General features: G+C 39.0%; 1 protein-coding gene across 3 annotated transcripts in view; it reads right to left on the bottom strand.

Annotated features, from left to right (window-relative positions):
• The window catches only part of NAV2 (neuron navigator 2), a 482122-nt gene that overhangs the window by 17684 nt on the left and 445095 nt on the right, over positions 1-19343 (bottom strand). For all 3 annotated transcript variants that reach the window (XM_044681285.1, XM_044681287.1, XM_044681286.1), the window contains 6 exons: positions 14606-14759; positions 11083-11245; positions 10250-10350; positions 7359-7454; positions 4978-5146; positions 936-1171 (listed from right to left, as the gene is read on the bottom strand). In XM_044681285.1, the coding sequence (XP_044537220.1) occupies positions 936-1171; positions 4978-5146; positions 7359-7454; positions 10250-10350; positions 11083-11245; positions 14606-14759 (919 nt within the window). The remainder of the gene's footprint in view (positions 1-935; positions 1172-4977; positions 5147-7358; positions 7455-10249; positions 10351-11082; positions 11246-14605; positions 14760-19343) is intronic.

Raw genomic sequence — 19343 nt, 5'->3', positions numbered from 1 at the left:
TGTCTGGAGAAAACTCATGGGTTTTTTTTCCACTCTGGAATTAGCCAGTATTCAAACCAGTTTCTTGGTTTTCATGAAATTAATAGGAAAATTAGATTTTGCTCTGCAAACACGATTCAAATTTTGGGTTGCAGTAACCCAAAGGAGTTTCACCTGAGCTAGGATTCAAAAGTTTTCATTGGTGGGTACCACAATGGTCCACTATCCTAGACTCGGGCTTTGGCCACCTTTCGCTTCACTCCCAGGACTCTTTCTCATCACTTACATGTATAGAACCTGTTCTTGCCTCTCCTCCTAATTCGGGTACCAAACGCAATTTCCTGCAACTTTCCTCCCTGGTCAATACTAACTTGTGTATCTTGTCTCCTATTAGAGTATAAGCTCTTTGAGGGCAGGTATAGGCTTTGCATTCCCAGGGCTTAGCACATACTAAGTGCTTAAGTAATGTTTTTTTTTTTTTAAATTTATTTGAATCACTGTTGTTTTTCATTCCAGGTTCTTTATAATTGGGGGCTAGAAAGGCATAAAAGTGAAGCTAGGAAGATAAATCTAACTGACTCAATCTCTAAAATAGAGGCTATGCAATGCAGTGATTGAGGACAATTCTGAGGGATTTATGAGAAAAGAATGCTATCTACCTCCAGAGAAAGGACTGTCAGAGTTGGAATGCAGATGAAAGCATACAATTTTTCACTTGTTTAATTGGGTCTATGTTTTGGGGTTTTGGTTTTATAAAATTATTCATTTACGAAAATGAACAATGTGGAAATACATTTTGTGCGATAATTTGTGTATATACCAGAAAAAAATAAATTAGTAAAAAGTGAAATAAAACGTAGGTTATAGAAAGGGGGTTTCACTATTTTTGGAAATTGTCAATCATCCAGCAAGAGTCAGGTGAAGCTCAAGCTTGGCACTTAATCTGATTCTCTCACCTTGCTAGATTTATGGTCTACATTGAAGGTGGAAATGACTCCATCTACCAACTTCCGTCCCTCTCGGAGGACCATGTACTCAGATAGACGGTTAGCCAGGTATGTTTTTCCAGTTCCACTGGGTCCAGAGAGGATGATCCGCCTGTGCTCTGTCAGAAGGGTGACGTACCGCTGAAGGATGGGTTTGGGGATAAGGGATTCAAAGACCAGACAGTCCAGGCTGTTTTCAGAGAGGCCTGTATTTGGGAGAGAAATGCAAAGTGTAAAATCTCACTTGAATAAAAACAACTGACTCTAAAGGTTGAAAAGTAAATCATACAAGTTATCTTATTTGAGCCTCAAGACAATTCTTGGGTGGGGGGGATTTTGGGTGTGGAGAAAGTAATAGATATGGGGGTGGGGAGAGACAGACAGATAATAGAGGAGAAAGGAGAGGTGGAGAGAAATTTCCATTTCTATGACTTTTGTGAGAATGTATCTACACAAAAATCCCTTCTTCCAAGAAGTCTTTTATATCCTCTTAATAATGATGGTCTTTTATCCTTTGGACCATAGAGCTCTCTACTGGAATTATTATACATTATTGTGTATTATAGTTACCTGTTATTTATATCTTATCTTCCTTCAAGGAAGACTAAGAGGAGGAATTTTATTTACTTTCTAGATTCCCCTGCCTCACTAATATTTGTCTTTTTCCTCTACATTAACTGATGCCCAGGACTTTACCCATTTTCTAACTGGACCTCAGTGTCTGACAGATCTTGCTCTCTAGCTTACCTGGACCCTGGGTCCTGGCCTGTTCTATATCTTTATTATCTACATCGAAACAGAATACATAGGAGACAGCAGGGAAGCCAATGGCCATCTTTAAAAACTAGTCAGATTTTCAAGTCATTTACCACATGGAGAATGAAAATCAAAAGTAAATCATTATAATGTAATTCAAACACCAAATATGGTATCTCGAATCTGCTCTCTCCTTTCCAACACTCTAGTCTAATTCAGGACTTTATTACATTTTTGCAAAGACTACTGGTTCCTCTTTCTCCAAACTTTCTTTTCACCTATTCATCCTACCATCCTGTTTCTAGATTTTCTTCTAAGAACCCACCTCTGGCCACCAAGCCCTACCCTTTCCTTCTCCATTCCATCTTCCAATGACTTGTTCATGATTGCTATCTGAAGAATAAAGTCCAAACCACTCAGCCTAGTGTTCAAGGACATTCATGATTTTGGTCCTAAACTAGAAGCTTACTGCTCACATTCTCTCTACATATACTCCATGCTTCAGCCAAAGTGGACAATCATCATGCCACATATGCTCCTTACATTTTCTTGCCTCTATATCTGGACTCCTGTTCTTTCCTCTGCCTTGAATTTTCTACCATTCTCTGGTATGAAAATTTCCTCCCCTGCTAGCTGCCTTATTTCTTCATTCCAGGGCAAGTGGTGGGTAGGAAGGGGAGGTAACTGACTGCTCCTTCTACACCCATTGTATTTTTCTTTAAGTACATCATTCTTCATTGTGTTAGGTACCTATTTAATCTCTTCTAGTAATTATATAAGTTCTTTGAAGTCAGGGAAATGTATGAGCTATATTCTTAGGCTTCTCCACCTCCTCAGAACCTAAGCACATCTTTCAGATGAGAGATTCTCAGCAAATGTTTGCTGAATTGTCCTGACTAGCTTGGCAGCCTATTGCCTATAGGTTCCTCTGATCCCCATCTTATAATCAGTGCTCCAAATACCTTGGATCATTGATTTACTAAATGCCTTAAAACAACCCTTCAGGGAATGAGTTCTTGGAAAGGATAGCTCTGAATAACCCAGTCCTACTTCACACTGACTCCCTCCTTCGATCCTTTGCAATCTGACTTCCATTTCTACAACTCTAGTGAGAGCACATCCCATATGAAAAAGTCATTCCTTCCATAAAGTATCCTCTCATGCCTCTTCATTGGTAACGGATCAAAGAATTTTAACCTTAAAGAATGCAAAACTTTGCTAAAGAACTATAGAAAATGCTAAAAAAAAAAAAAAAAAAGTGAAGTGATGATGCCAGGAGATAGAGATTTGATTCATTCAAATTCCAAGGATATACCTTTTCTAGGAAACAAGAGCCTGGGTAAAATAAGATACATCTGTTTTAGAATTGGAGAAATATGGCTTCTCGCTGACATTGGGAAATCCCTGCAGTTTATAATGTTGAAATGACTTAATTTTGGAGGAGCCAAGTCTTTCCAGTTGTGTCTAGAAATAATCCTGGCTGGGTCAGATTGTAGGACTGTAGAAACAGATTTGGAAAGGGTTTCAGAAATCACCCAGAGCAACTCCTCTGTTTTACAGACGATATAACTGAAGCCAGCATAGAGAAGTGATTTGCCCAAGGTTACAAAACTAGTAAGCATCAGAGGCGATGTAGGACTTGAACCTAGATTCTCTAACTCCAAAGCCAGCATTCTTTCCACTGCAACAAGCCTGAATCTTGTATTATGCCTAGGTGGGGGAAGGAAGGGAGCAAAATAACTTAGAAAACAAAACTCTTACACTCCTGAAACTCAAGAAACTAGAGAAATTGTAATTCTATATATTTTAGACATAACAGATCATTCAGTGAGGACAGTAATAATGATAATTATAACAGTGGTAATTCATATTTACCTAATATTTTATAATGTTTTAAAGTGCTTTTCCCTACATAAACCTATGGAAGAAAATGAATATCATTCCCTCATTTTAAAGAAGAAAATGAGGTTCTAAGAGATTAATTAACTTTTCTGTTAGTTAGCAAGTTTCTAAGGGAGGCTGGGATTTAGGCTTCCTATGTCTAGGTCCATCTTGTTTTCTACTATGCCTCCATAGCTCTTAGAGATGGATTAAAAATAAGAGGCTCTGGTGCTTCAATAAGGAACATGCCAGTTGAATTTGGATAGGAGTTTCCTTGAAAGTCAATGAATGACCGAGAAATTTCAGATTAGCAATCTATTTAGATTTTACCATTTGCCATGGTTCTAGGTACACATGACTGAGGGAAGAGGCACATCTTCAGAACAGCCTATAATAACGTCATACCTGATTCCCTGCAGACTGAACTGAATTGTCTGCACTAGACTGAACATTTTTGGAAGAAATTTTCTCTACGCTAAAAATAAATAAATAAATAAAATCCTTGTCTTCTGTCTTAGAATCAATATTAAGAATCATTCGAAGGCAAAAGAATAGTAAGGGCTAGGCAAATGAGGTTTAAGTGACTTGTCCAGGTCCAGGTAAGAAAGGAAATATTTGAATCCAGATTTGAACTCAAGACCTCTCATCTCCAGGCCCGGCACTCTATCCACTGAGCCACCTAGCTGTCCCTTTGCACATTCTCCATCCCTGGAAGGCACCAAGTCCAATTTCAGTATCATACCAGCTGACAACAACAGAACTGGGAGTATATTTTTAAATGAACCTCAATTGTTCCCCATGACTGAATTCTGATAACAGAAGGTATTCAAGATACCTTTGCACAAATGCCCATAGTTCTAAAACATTTCATTTTAATTTTTATAATAAATTTGTATTGACATCCTGTGAATCAGAGCAACCTCTTGCATATCTTCCCACTGTCATCTACATTTTTAAAAAGAAGCAGTCATTTAGGGCAGATATTCCTGTATTAATTACTTAAGACTCATTTCTTTTGTAAGAGGATAAGTTGATGCTCATGATATTTTATAAAATCTTGGATATCTTTTGATCCTTAATATTGGCCTTGGGTAGTTCTGTTGTTATTATCCCCATTGTAGAGATGGGGCAATATCCCTGGAAAACCCATCTTCTTAAAGTCACAAGACTAATGGGGTCCTTTTGTATCTAATTTCAGCAACGAACAGTAGCCCTTTACAAACCTCTGGGATTGGTTTAAAGGACTGAAGGCATCTTAAGAACAACTGTAGTAGAGGGGAAAAAGGATGCAATTATAATTCCTTCTGCCGAGTCTTAAAATGAGAGTGACAACTGACAAGCAGGGAGCTCTGAACTCTGCATTTAGCCTAATTACCTTTGATAGAAACTGAGATGGTGTTATTCTCTCCAACCAAATAGCCACAGGGTAGTAGCTCAGGAGTCTCTGGAGTGTTGGTCCTTTTGATTTCCCCAATGCTGTAGCCTAGAACACTGTCTGAATTCAGGCCCAGCTGACTTGCTGGATCCACATGAATGATGTATTCCTGGAGAAATTCAGGGAAAAAAAATAAAGACTGATCAAAGCTCCAGCTCAGATCTGTAGGTGACTCATGTTTTCAGTGGGTGATTTATGACCATCTCATCTTCTCTTTCAGACAGTCTGAGTTGAAACAGAACTGTAGTGAATGGAAGACGAGCTGACTGTCTATAAATGCTTTTGATACTTCTAGTGTTCCCTTAAGGCCTTTGCAAATAATGATTTATTTGGTTAGCAATTTAAAAAAAAAAGCTCTGACAAGTTTGTGTACATTTAGTCTGGGTTAACTGAGCATGGAAAAGTTAGGCTACTTCTTCTGAGCTCATCGAGACTTCTAGTTACCAGGGCCGAAAGTGGGGTTGGAGACTGTAGAAGACAGCTCTGGCATGAAGCTTTTTTTTCCTAGAAATTCCTCTTATGTTTCTGAGCAAAAATGTGTCTAAACAAGTTCCTGGGATAAGCATTCAGGGGTTGCTTCCAGCAAAGATCAGGGCACACACAAGTGGGAGGTCCTGGTACTTTGAAAAGGGAAATGCCAGTTCAGTTTTCATGAGTCTCCTTGAAGGTAGGAATATATGATTAAGAGATTTCAGGTGAGGAATCAATTTAGATTCTAGGGGGAAGGTTCATCTAAATTAGTGGTTCCCAAACTTTTTTGGCCTACTGCCCCCTTTCCAGAAAAAAATATTACTTAGCGCCCCTGGAAATTAATTTTTAAAAATTTTAATAGCAATTAATAGGAAAGATAAATGCACCTGTGGCTATCATTGCCCCGCTGTATTGCTGCAGCACCCACCAGGGGGTGGTGGCACCCACTTTGGGAATCATACAGTAAATCCTAGATAGTTCTCTTTAGACCTAGTCCTATCTTCTTTTCTAAGGTGGAATGGAACAATACAGTAACTGAGTTGGCAACACTACTAAATCATTTGAGATTGGGGAAAAGTTTGGTGAGTCCACCAGGTTTCTTCTTGTCTCCCTTCCTCTTCCAGTGAGTATTCTGTGGATATTCAGTTGTGCCATATTGTCCTGAATCTATGAAGGGTCCCACCAGCAAGGCAGAAATAGCTTGTAGTTATTTTTGCAATGGCGGAAGAAAATCTAAATTGCTCAATCTTGTAAACACATAATTTGTAAGTTGGCTGACCAAAGTGAGGGATGTAATCTTTGGCTTAAGAAGAGTTTTCTCTATTTGAAACTAACTTGCTGAGACCTTAATCTCACAGGTAACGCTAGTTGAGCCCATTTGTAGATAGACTTTTCATTTATTTATTAAGCACCTACTTTGTGCCAGGCACTGGACTAGGTGTTGGGATACACACCGAGCCAGCCCCTGACCTCAAGGAGTTTAAATTCTTTTGGGAGAAGCAACTTGTGCAAAGATGATTAAAAATATACTGAAATTATTACCTCAGATGTGTGTATGGGAGGTGTGGGATGAGGAAGTGGGGAGAGGAGAACACTAAAAACTGGAAGAATGGGAATTGGCTTTCTGTAGAAGGTGGCATGTAAACTAAGATTTGAAGGGGGCCAAGGATTCTATGAAGCAGAGGGGAGGAGGAAGCACATTCCAGATTCCAATAGGAAACAACAGGCATGGAGCTAGAAAATGGAATACCATGTAGAGGGGATAGCAAGTAAGCAGGACTGACTGGAACATGGACGGCATGAAGGAAAGTAATGTTCAATAGCCTAAAGATAGTAGACTGGACCCACACTCTGAGGGGCTTGAAATACCAAATAGGAAAGGACAGAAGAAAACCACTGAGAATGAGAGTGTCACAGTCAGACCTTTTTTTAAAAGAATATCAATGTATTGAGATATATACATCCATATATGTATATATCATTGATAAATAACATTATATATGATAATATGTATAATAAAATAATGATATATTGATAGATACATATATAAAGAAATATCAATTAATATCAAAGCAGCATTGTGTAGGATGAATTGGAATGTGTTCACAAGGCTATCTCCAAAGAGTCTATGATGAACATGGACAATGCTCTTGCATACAGTAGGCAGTTAGCAAATGCTTGTTGGTTAAAAAAGAAACAAAGAACTCTTTGATTCATCTTCTCAGAGACAGGAACAGAAGCAGTAAGTCAAGATCAATCATAGGGCGGGTGCAAGTTTAGATATCTCTAAACAAGGACTCCCACCTCTGGTGCCCAGTGCTTGATCACTAACGCCTTCAGGAATCACTTACTTTGAAGAGCCGTCTAACCACCCCATCCAGCACATCCCACTTGGTCTTGCCACTGACTCCAATGCAGCCAATAAGAAAGAGGTGTGGCCTGGAATCCTAAAAGCAAGGAAAGTAATCAAGTGAAGAACCAGTTATTCATCTTGAGATGGCTCAGCAGAATATTTAGAACAGTTAGCATGCCACCACTTAGTTGGAAAAAAAAAAAAACACAAAACAAATATAAGAAAACCCCTAAATACCAGGATGCTTTCACACTAGATCTAACAATTTATAGATTTTTCTGCCTCTGAAATTGCCTTTCCTTGATTGAAATCATGTCAGTATTATTCATGGCACCATTCAGATGATATTGGCAAATCAGATTAAGAGGCCCTTGAGGGCAGGGAGTACGGCTTCTCTAGAATCTACCCAGATAGTCCTCTCCCTTGGTACTATCGGACCATAACGTCCTTCCAACCTCCTCTTAGCCATCTCCCTCTTGCAAAGCTTTCCTTTAAACTCACCTTCCAAACTTCCCCAGAAAGTCTTCATGAACGGGCTCCACCTGCCTTTAATCCACTCATCACCCGGGTACTTACTTGTGAATAGCAAATCTTAGTTTTTCTTTATCAACTTTTCCTCCTATTAGTTCTGTCACCACAAGAATATTATGGAGGGCAAGGGCTCTATCTCTTGCCTTGGCCCCTCTGACCACAGAGCTCTGCATACAAGGAATGTGGAATAAGTAGCATGCCTGAGTGACCCCATAGTAAGAGGGTGCTCAGTTAAGAAAACTTGCTAAAATATTGGACAAGTGTATGCCATGCTTGCTTTCGAAGCACGCATGATTCCAGAGCGAGGGAGGGACATTTCAGTGTGGTCAAACCAAATCAGAAGAGGGTTCACCAAAGTGGGACAATTTCTTGCATTATCATCGACGTTGGCACTATTTCTGGACCAGATGTTTCCCAAAGACCCTTCCCAATCTACAGTTCTGTACCCACCAAATCTGCACCAATGTCGATGCCATTACAGGATCTGCCACTGGGCAACAGGTGTAAATGCCTGATTCTGTTGGCAGACAGTGAAAACTTGGGCACATTGCAGTGGCAACAACTTGGGCTGTTACACGATACTGAGCAGAAATATCAGCAAATGGGGGAAGATGAGATAATTATAAACAGTGCATATTTTTGAAAAACTCCACTCCCAACAAATCTATGATGTTCATAGGCTCCTAGACCTAAAACCTAATTGGATCTCAGAAACCTTTTACTCCAACTGTTCCAGCTTTCCAGATAATAAAGCTGAGGCTTAGGAGGGTTACTCACCCAATGTAAAACAGAGAGAAAGCATCATAGACAGGATTTAAACCCCATTTCTCTGATTCCTACTCTGCCATGCTGAGGACAGAAATGGCAAGTATCCTTATCCCCATTTTCCAGACAAGGAATTAAGATTTATTGAGATTTAAAGTGCCTTGTCCATAGTTATGTAGCTAATAAATGTTAGGACTGAAACTCAAGTCTTCTGTCTCCCTCATTAGAGCTGTGAGTTCCTCAAGGCAGAGATTATCTTCTATTTCTCATTTTGTATCCCCAGGGCTTTACACAGTGTCTGGCACATAGGAGACCCTTAATGAATTTTTTTTTAAAGCTTTACCTTCTGTCCCAGAAACAACTCTAAGACAGAAAGGCAAGGGTTAGGTAAACAGAGTTAAATGACTTGCCCAAGGTCACATAGCTAGGAAGTGTCTGAAGCCAGATCAGAACACAAGTTGTCCTGATTCCAAGTCTGGTACTTTATCCATTGTGCTGCCTATCTGCCTCTTAATAAATACTTATTGACTGGCTGGCTCTAGTCCAGTGTTAATCCCATAATACTGTAATGCTACAAAAAAAAAATGCCTCAAGTGGGAAGCTGTGAGGTTCTGCTGTAAGACAACCATTTTACTTTTGATTTAACAGGACACAGATACAAATGTAGACTATTTGTTTTCTCCACAAAGTAGCCACAGCTTTATAGGAGAAAAGACTGTATTCCTTGAAATCTGATTCACTCCCCATGATCTCCAAAGACAGGGGCAAGTCAGTGGTGCTAAGAATTGACACATAATAGAAAACAGGGGTATAGCTCATGCCCCAAAGCCTCATTTTTGGCTCTCTAAACTTCTGCAATACGTGCCAGGTCTTTCCTCCACTGTTTACGAGGGTCCTATAGCATAACTGGCACATTGGGTCCATTTATTTTGGTTCAATTATTTACATGCCTTGAATTTTTCAAATGGGCTTAACGGGCTTTGAAGTGCTTTCACCATCTGTGAACTTTAGAGACTTATTTTCAAAAGCCTGATGAATGGGCAAAGTTCATTACAATAACTTTAAAAGTACAACGTGGGAATAGTTTTGTATTTGCCAGATGTGGAATATTCGCAAAAAAAAAAAAAAAAAAAAAAAAAGGAAAGAGTTTCTTACTAGTTGCAACTGTATTTAAGTATTTTGTTAACCCTACTTTGTTAAGGAGTTCATTTGTAAATGGTTTGTTCAATTGCTCTTTCTATCTAATTTTAAATAAATCTTATTTAAGTACTCTCTTTCCTCTTCTCCTGGCTGGGCAAATTATAATTTTGTAAATATTTATCCATCCGTTTAGGTCATGTGTGGCATATAATTGGGCAAAAGAGCTCCTAGGAATTGCACAAATTTCATTTTCAGTGGTCAAATCCAATGTTTCTGGGATTGTTGGAGGAGGGGGCTGGTTAAGAAAAAGACAGTGTTAGTAGCAATGCCAAAAGAACCATAAAGCATCGAGGTGATTTAGTTTATGATGAAGTCACTAAACTAGGTATTTCTACCTAGGGGGAATGGGAAAGGGCAGAAGGCGATAGGAGCAGGGAAAGGGATCCAACTAACCTCCTTCCATTTCATTTCATCCTGTAAGCTGACAACTATCTTAACATGCCTGCCTCCTTCTTTCCGTGCCGAGCATTCACCAGTGTCATCCAGCAACATGTCTGCGAATGGAAAACACCAACAGCCTCTTTTAGCCACACACGGACAGCGAAGCCGGATTCCTGGCATCACCACGAGGGTGGCAGCAGAATCAATCAGGATGGTCGGAGGAAGGAAATGGGACATACCAACAGAAACCAATGAGAGAACCAAAGAAATCAAAAGGCTGGTCACGCACTTTTTTGTTTGTTTGTTTGTTTTTAGCAGAGAAAGCCTAAACTAAAAAAGTCACAGCAGCCTCATGGGAAAACAAAAAATAAATAAATGAAATAAATTTTTAAAAAGCACAAGCCTTTGTATGTGGAACAGGAAAAAATACAGATCAAAATTATTGATCTTTCCACCAGCCTGGAATCAATTTTTTTTTAAGGCGGGAATATCATACAAAGCTATGACCCCCGGCAACATGTCATCGTTCTTCATACACGGCATTCATCTTGCAGGTCAGCGTTGGGAAATGGCTCAGAACACAATTCAGCACAGGGCAGAAGCTAAGCTAGGAGTTAGGAGTTGGGGAGGAGAATTCAAGCCAAGCATGGTGACATTCTGAAGGCTGGCAGATGCACACACACACACACACACACACACACACACACACACACACACGCATGCACACTTACACCCACACACCCGACACCTTTCGCCTTTTCCTTTGCTCTGATCTTTTTAGCTCAGGGCTACCAGGGGCAAGTGGGCACGCTGCAGGTCCCATCTCGCCCTGTGGCTCCACTTACCCAGACTGGTTGACTCGGTGAGGTTCAGGCTGTGTTGAGAGAGGCCCAAGGACTGCCTCGGGGAAGATGAGATGGACACCTGGGATGGAACCCGGCTGCAGCTGCCGCCATGGTTCTCAGATTTAAGCCTGTCGTTCTCAGCTTTTAACTTCTCGATTTCACTCTGCAAAGAATCCAAGGGAAAGATTCCTGCTAGACGCACCGAACCTGGGCATCTTGTTAAAGTCATTCCAAATTGTCAACTGCCATCCCTGTCAGTCAAGGGGGCATCCATCTTATCCCAGATCATGACTAACAATCTGTAGGGAAGGATTAAAAAGCTTCCACAAATTGCCTCTCCCCTTTTCCAAACTGGCCCAGCCCTAGGGTGCCACTTCTTGAAATTCTTGATAAAGACCAACAGAGGCACCAAAAATACTGTCTGGAGTTCTAAGCCCCTAGCAAACATTTTAGAGTTTTGACAGTTTTTTTTTTTCCATCAGCTTCCCTTAATACTTCAAGGCTCTTCAGTGTCTTGATGTGGAAACTCTTCTCTGATAACATAGCTTACACTGGAAGTCACTGCGGCCCTAGGATTTATTCTCCTGCAACAATTTGATGGCTCTGTCTGAACTTAGCTAGCCTGGTCCTTCTGCAGCAACCCATTCCCATTCTTGAAGCATTACTCCCAGGATCAAGTGCCTGTGTTTGGCATTTATAGCCCTTCCTATCCCAAGGGTTTGAAAATAAACACAAACCCTACATTCTAGCCTTCTTCATTCTTTTTCATCAAGTAATTTTTTTTAAAGGATTTTTTTTTTTTTAAATTTTAAACCCTTAACTTCTGTGTATTGACTTATAGGTGGAAGATTGTTAAGGATAGGCAATGGGGGTCAAGTGACTTGCCCAGGGTCACACAGCTGGAAGTGTCTGAGGCCAAATTTGAACCTAGGACCTCCTGTCTCTAGGCCTGACTCTCAATCCACTGAGCTACCCAGCTGCCCCCACATCAAGTAATTTTTGTTCCAGTCAAACTTATGTTATTTCTATTTCTCACCCATCAGGCTCCATCTCCATGGTTTTTGTATTGGCTGTGCCCCAAACACTCTCCTTTCTGCCTTTGCCTCTTGGAATCCCTAGATTCCCTCAAAACTCATTTCAAATGCTATCCCCACCATGAGGGTTTTCTTAATTGCTCGTGGCTTGTGTGTGTGTGTGTGTGTGTGTGTGTGTATAATATATAATACACTATATATAATAATATAATAAATAAATATTTGATATATAATAAATACATAAAATAATAAATTTAGCACCATTCCTGGCACATAGTAGATACTTAATAAATGCTTATTGATTGATTAATTGGCTGCCCAATCAGAATGTATTCTCCACTGATACAGCTTTTAACAATTCATGGTCACAGAGGCAGCTAGATGTCTCAGTAGATAAGAGAGTCAGGCCTAGAGGTGAGAAATCCTGGGGTCAAATCTGGACTTGGATACTTCCTAGCTGCCTAATCTAAAGTGATTAGCCCTTACTACTCTTCTGTCTTGGAACCAATATTTAGAATCAATTCTAAGACAGAAAGTAAAGGCTTAAAAAAAAAGAATTCACTGCTATGAAGCACCAAAGTTGAAAGACTTCAACCCACGCCCTGATCCCTTTCATCTAAGTATTGATTAGGACTGATCTTGTTTAGCTTCTGATATCATGGGATTAGGTATATATACATTCAGGTGATATGGCTACAGACTTCCCATATACCAAGGGGAATAATGACAGGGATGCAAGGAAAACTAAATTCTAGATATCTTCTTATCTAGGGATTGCTCTGTCTCTGTCTATTTGTCTGTCTGTCTGTCTGTCTGTCTGTCTGTCTGTCTCTCTCTCTCTCTCTCATATATATATATATATATATGTAAACCTCCCCCTCTCCCCAACCTGGTATTCCCATTTCCAATTTCTCAATATATAGTGATGGCACACCAAGATATGGGCAACTGGCTGCCTCACACTCTTGATCATCATGAAAGGGTATGGAAATACGAGCTTTTAGATTCCTTTGGCAGCTGGTGCTTTTTATCTCTGAGATTATAGTTCATCTTTTCTATATTTAGTTCTTAACATATCTCCATTAGATGTAAGCTTCTTGAGGGCAGGGACTATTTTTTTTTTTGCCTTTCTTTGTATTTCCAACACTTAGTTAAATGCTTAATAAATGCTGAAATACAACAATCCAAAACAATTCTAAAAGACTTGTGATGAAAAATGCAATCTACCCCTAGCAAAAGAACTGATGGAGTCTGAATACAGATTGAAGCATACTTAAAAAAAACCAAACACTTTATTAGTCTTATTTTTTGGTCTGAGTTTTCTTGTGCAAATGGCTAATATGGAAATATTTAGCATGACTACACATGTATAATCATGCTTTCTCAAAGAAAGTGGAGTAGAGGAAGGAAGGTAGAGAATTTGAAACTCAAAAAAATTTTAAATGAATTTTAGGGAGGATCTAGGTCACTCAGTGGATAAAGTATTGATTCTAAGGCTAAGGGTTTTAAGATTAAAAATTTTTTTTGTTTATATGTAATTGAAAAAATAAAAGTCAAATAAAAATTAAAAAAAAGATGTTTGGGGGGAAAGCTGGGTAGCTCAGTGGGTAGAGAGTCAGGCCCTGAGATAGGAGGTCCTAGGTTCAAATCTGGCCTTAGATACTTCCTAACTGTGTGACTTCTGGGCAAGTCACTTAACCCCCATTGCCTATACCACTCTTCTTCCTCAGAACTAATACACAGTCTTAAAAAAATAATAACAAAAAATAAGATTTTTTTTTTGCTGACTACCTCCTTTCCCCCTCCCCCATGGGATATCTCTTGACCAAAGTCAAAAGCATCATATAATGAATAAGAAAGTTTTTCAGAAGCATACTCATTAATAATAATAGTTATAATAAATAATAATATAATATAGTTATAATGTAACATAATAAATATCTCTTAAAGTCAAAAGCATCATATAATAAAGTTTTTCAGAAGCATACTCAATAATAATAGTTATGATAAATAATAATATAATATAGTTATACTGTAATGTAATGAATAATAAGTTATAAAATAAAAAATAATAATATAATGTAATATAATAAAAAATAAATCTCTTGTTCAAAGTCAAAAGCATTCTATAATAAATAAGAAAGTTTTTCAGAAGCATACTCAATAATAATAGTTATAATAAATAATATAATGTAGTTATAATGTAACATAATAAATATCTCTTGATCAAAGTCAAAAGCATCATATAATAAATAAGAAAGTTTTTCAGGGGCATACTCATTAATAATAATAGTTATAATAATAAATAATAATATAATATAGTTACAATGTAATATAATAAAATAATAATAAAAGTCAAACTCCTAGAAAGAGGTCAGGGAGGGAAGGACTCTGTGTAAGCTAGGACCACCTCAGTGCACAGTCACCTTGGACATGTATCTTGAAACCACTGCAAAATTCAGGCGGACGTTCCCTCTCCCCCTCCTCACCTGCATTCTGTTCATGGCCTCTCGGAGCTGGTCGAGCTGGTGGGCTGAGCTGAGAGCTTCGAGGCGGATATCAGTGAGCTTCATCTCCTTGTCTCTCAGCTCATTTCGTAACTGCATCACTGTCTCTGCCTCACTATCTGTACATTCAGAAATGCTAGAGAAAAGTGGAGAATGATTAATGGATCTGCTTGCAGAGGCTGCTCCGAGCTAGCCAATTTATCTCATTGGGTTTCCAATTTAACCAGCAGTAAATGAGGAAAAAAATGGATGATGCACGAAGCGTGCTTTGCAAACCTTAGAACACTATGTCAGTGTCAGAAATTATCACCCCCATCTTCAGCATCCATGCTTGCTGCATGTTAACTATTTGGACCGTCTTTCAAATGTTTTCTGAAGGGGGGTTTGGAAATGAGAAAAGTGGACTAATAAAAAAAAAACCAATAATAAATGTATGTAGCCTTAAGGTTTATGAAATACTTTACACATTATCCCATTTTATCCTCACAATCCTGTTGGGGAACTAAGTAAGCTGATCCCCTTAATTGATGGAAAAGCTAAGACTAGACACAAGTGAGTTGCTCAAGGTCAGGTAACTAATAAGTGTCTGGGGTGGGACGGGGACCCAGGTTGTCTTCCTGACTCTAAGACCAGGATACTATCTTCTACACCAAATGGCCACCCATGGAGTGGGACGTTATTGGCTAACACCTGAAACAGGTCATCTTTAGTACTTTCAAAGACCAGAAGGCAAACATTCTTGAATTTTTCCATATTTGAGAGCTTCAGCAAGCAGGATGTGCCGCTTAGCACCCCTGAATAGGACTCAATCATGGGTCCAAAGAGGGAGGTTTATCTGTTTGTTTTAATGAGTGAATGCTTAAGACTAAGTAATTTAAAGGCAATTTTTATTTTCCAAAATCAAAAGAAAAAAACTGAAAAAATGCAGATACAAAGCAAAGCACAATTCTATTCATGTGCAAGCCCCATTGTTTCTTATTTCCTGAGAAGGTAAAAAATGACCTCTAGGGTTTACCACCTCATCTCTCTCCCACCTTCCAGGCTGAAGTAATTTTATGGGAGAAATTTCTTTTCAGGAACATTGTAGCCCAAAGATTCTAACTAGGGTCTACAGAGTGAGACGTGAAAATATAATCTGTAATCTTTTGAGAAACTTAGCTGAAAAGAATCTTTTCCCTGCACCTTCAATAGATGAATGGGTCTTAGTTCCATCGGCAAATCGCAACATTGATCTAAAGAAGGAAATTTTTTATCAATTTTCCTTCCTTTAATGTGTGGAACCCTCTTGGGCTCCCTCTTGACTCTAGAATAAAACAGAACCTCTTTTTTTTTTTTTTTTTTTTTTTTTTTTGGGCATGTAAAGCTCTTTACTATGTGGTCTCCTACTTTTCTAACCTTAATTAATCTTGCTTCTCTTTCCTGCATTCTATAGTCAGAGGCCATCTTGGTATTCACACATGCCATTCCATTTTCCATCTCAAGAATACACTGCTACTTCACATCTATCTTTTAGGATTGCTTGTTTCCTTTAAGATTCAGCTCAAGCTCTTGTAAGGAGTGTCACACACCTAAAATATTCCTCCAACCTGAAGTAATAGAACTAACAAGATGTTCTGCTCCACAGTATGTTTTAGGAAGAAAGGGAAGGGAGAAGGGATGCTTTGATATGGAGCCTATTTTGTACCCAGTGCTAAGTGTTTTGTTCTTTTTTTTTTTTTTTAATGAAAATGTCATTTGATCCTTGCAACAACCCTGGGATATAGGTCTTATTTTTATTCCCATTCTAGAGTTGAGGAAACTGAGGCAAACACAGGTTAAGTGACTTGTGCTGGATCACACAGCTATTAAGTACCTGAGACTTGATTTGCATCCAGATCTTTCTGACTCCAAAGCCTTTGCCTTTATCAGGTAAGAATGCCTGAGTTATAGAATCAATCAATCAAATCAAAGGTATAAACTAATAATGAACAAGTCTCTAACCATTTGGGAGGAATGAGGTTCTTCGGCCACTTGGAAGGGACCAGATTATGGCATACAGAAAATGTTTCAGTACTGGTCAGAGGAATCAGACATACCCTTGAGCTTCTGTTTATTGGGTCTAAAGAGAACAGCTTCTAGAGGGCTTTGAGAAGGCAGATCCTTTATGCCATTACCAAAAGGCAATAAGGAAGTGGAGGAGCAAGCCTAGAGGCAGTATCACACTCCCTACCCCCTAAGACTTCTGAACTTTGGAGAAGGTCAGAAGATTTAGACATTCTTAGGCACAGCAGTGATCCAACAACGAACTGACAAACTAAAGAAAGTTAGCTTCAGGGAATGGGACATCTTCAGGGCAAAGAGAAGTATGATTAGAGGATCTACAAAGTACCAACTCTCAGAGCCTAGCTAAGAGCTATGCCTCTGGGAAACTTCATAAGGACTTCATGAAGGTAGGAAAAGATTTCCATTAAAACAGGAACTGTGAGGCTACGCCCACTAGGCTTGAGCCCACTTTCCCCTGGACTCTGTCTATATTTGTGGGAATGTTTTCTCAGACTTTGGGGGAAATGCTTTTGTGCCAACTGGTCTTAAGGAGTCCATCTGGATGTGGTTGGGGGCTCATGATTTATATACTTAAGAAAAGCCTTGTTCTCTTAGAACCCATGACTCTGAGAGCTCAGAGCAGAGGAGTAGTCATCCATCTTTTGGGAGCTTAGCCTGTTAATGATCATGAGAGTCTAAGCATCAAGAATACAATCATGATGAAACTTGATATTTAAATTGAGGGTTACCTTTTCTTCTCACAAAGTCTCAAGTTGTTTAGTCATTTTTTAGTTATGTGACCCTGAGCAAGTCACTTAATCCTGTTTTCCATTTCCTTCTCCAGCTCATTTTACAGATGAGAAAACTAAGGCAAACAGGATTAAGTGACTTGCTCAGGGTCACATAACTGTAAGTGTCTAAGGCTAGATTTGAACTCAAGTCTTCCTGACTCGAAGTCTGGTGCTCTATGCACTGTGCCACCTCGTTTCCCACAAGCATAGACCACAAAGACCATTAAGATTTAACTACAATCAAGGCTACTTGGCTTGGGAAGCTTGTAGGTGATTGTCTTAAGAACTGCTTTATTCATGAGATAGTTTTTTTGTATAACTGAAATCTCTGGCAGTTAAAAGAGAGTAGTAGGAGGGAGACAGCTAGCTAGGTGGCTCAATGAATTGAGACCCAGACTCAGAGATGGTAGGTTTGAATCTGGCCTCAGACACTTCCTAGCTATGTGATCCTGGGCATATCACTTAACTTCCAATGCCCAGCCCGCCTTGGAAGCAGTATACAGTATTGATTCTAAAATGGAAGGGAAGGGTTAAAAAAGAAAAAAAGCAAAAGAGAGTATATGCAACACACTACCTTCTACATGAACCCTTTTCTGATCCCTCCAGTCCCTAGAATTCTGTTTTCCAAAATTACTTTGTGTTCTTTTTGTGCATATTCTCTATGTACTCCCATGACAGAATGTAAACTCTTTCAAGTCAAAGGCTATTTCATATTTGTCTTTGTATTGCTAAGCTGCTTAATAAATCGCCTAATAAATGCTTGTTAACTGACTGCTCGTCTATTCCTACACAAACAGATATACCCTACAGATCCCTGGCATTTCAGCAGAATGTAGAATCATAAAAAATGGTAAAGAATTCAATTGCTCAAAAAGGTGGTTCTATGAGTTTAAATGATCACAGGAGTGGAGGGGGACCCAAGGCAGGAACCTTTGACGTTTCTTGGAGTGAAGACAGAAAAAACGAGTTCAGCGAAGTTCCAAAGCTGAAGTTGATTATCTCTGAGAGAGACATTAAGCATGTGGCTGCTTCAAAAATGATCCAGTAAGTCGGTTTTCAAAGAATCGTAGACTGGGTTTGTGGCCAAGAAAAACCTGACCTGTGTAACTGGTGAAGGGTGGTGGATTTTTTAATTGCCAAAGGAAAACCATTTATAAAATTATCAAAAGAGATATGATGATATTTAGGGGGCAGGAAGAGAAGAAAAAATTAACTTCAGAATAGCCACATTCTGCTATTTTCTCCTCAACTCTATTTTTTTTTATTTTTTTGATTTCCAGGATCTAAGCTCTTCTTTGTAACATGAAACTTGAAAGATGGCAAAATATTTCATTTATAAAAGCTCTCAGCATTTAAGTCAGGGATTTTATTTTTTCAGAAATACTACAAACACAAGCCAATCAGAAGTTTAACTATCCATCTCTCCTTGATATAGGCAGTTAGGTGGTTCAGTGGATAGAGTAAAGGAACTGGAGTCAAGAAAATCTGAGTTCAAATCTGGATTCAGACACTTTTTAGCTGAGTGACCCTAGGAAAGTCATTTAACCCTGTTTGCCTCAGTTTCTTCATCTGTAAAATTAGCTAGAGAAGGAAATGGCAAGCTACTTCAGCATTTTTGCCAAGAAAAACCCCATTTGGGGGTCACAAAGAGACAGAAATGACTGAATTACAATTGCCTATATGAAGACTACATTAGGTGTAGAGTCAAAGTCTGTGTTACTATGAGCAAGCTGGATCCCCTTTCTGTGTCTCAAGCTCCTCATCTGTTGAATGATAAAAATATGTGTACTTCCTAAGCTTATGAGGAAATAACTTTCTAAGCTTTCTCTCTCTCTCTCTCTTTCTCTCTCTCTTTCTCTTTCTCTTTCTCTTTCTCTTTCTCTTTCTCTTTCTCTTTCTCTCTCTCT

This window comes from Gracilinanus agilis, chromosome 6, assembly GCF_016433145.1.
Source record: "Gracilinanus agilis isolate LMUSP501 chromosome 6, AgileGrace, whole genome shotgun sequence".
NCBI classification, from domain to species: Eukaryota; Metazoa; Chordata; class Mammalia; order Didelphimorphia; family Didelphidae; genus Gracilinanus; species Gracilinanus agilis.
This window is presented reverse-complemented; position numbering and strand designations above follow the sequence as displayed.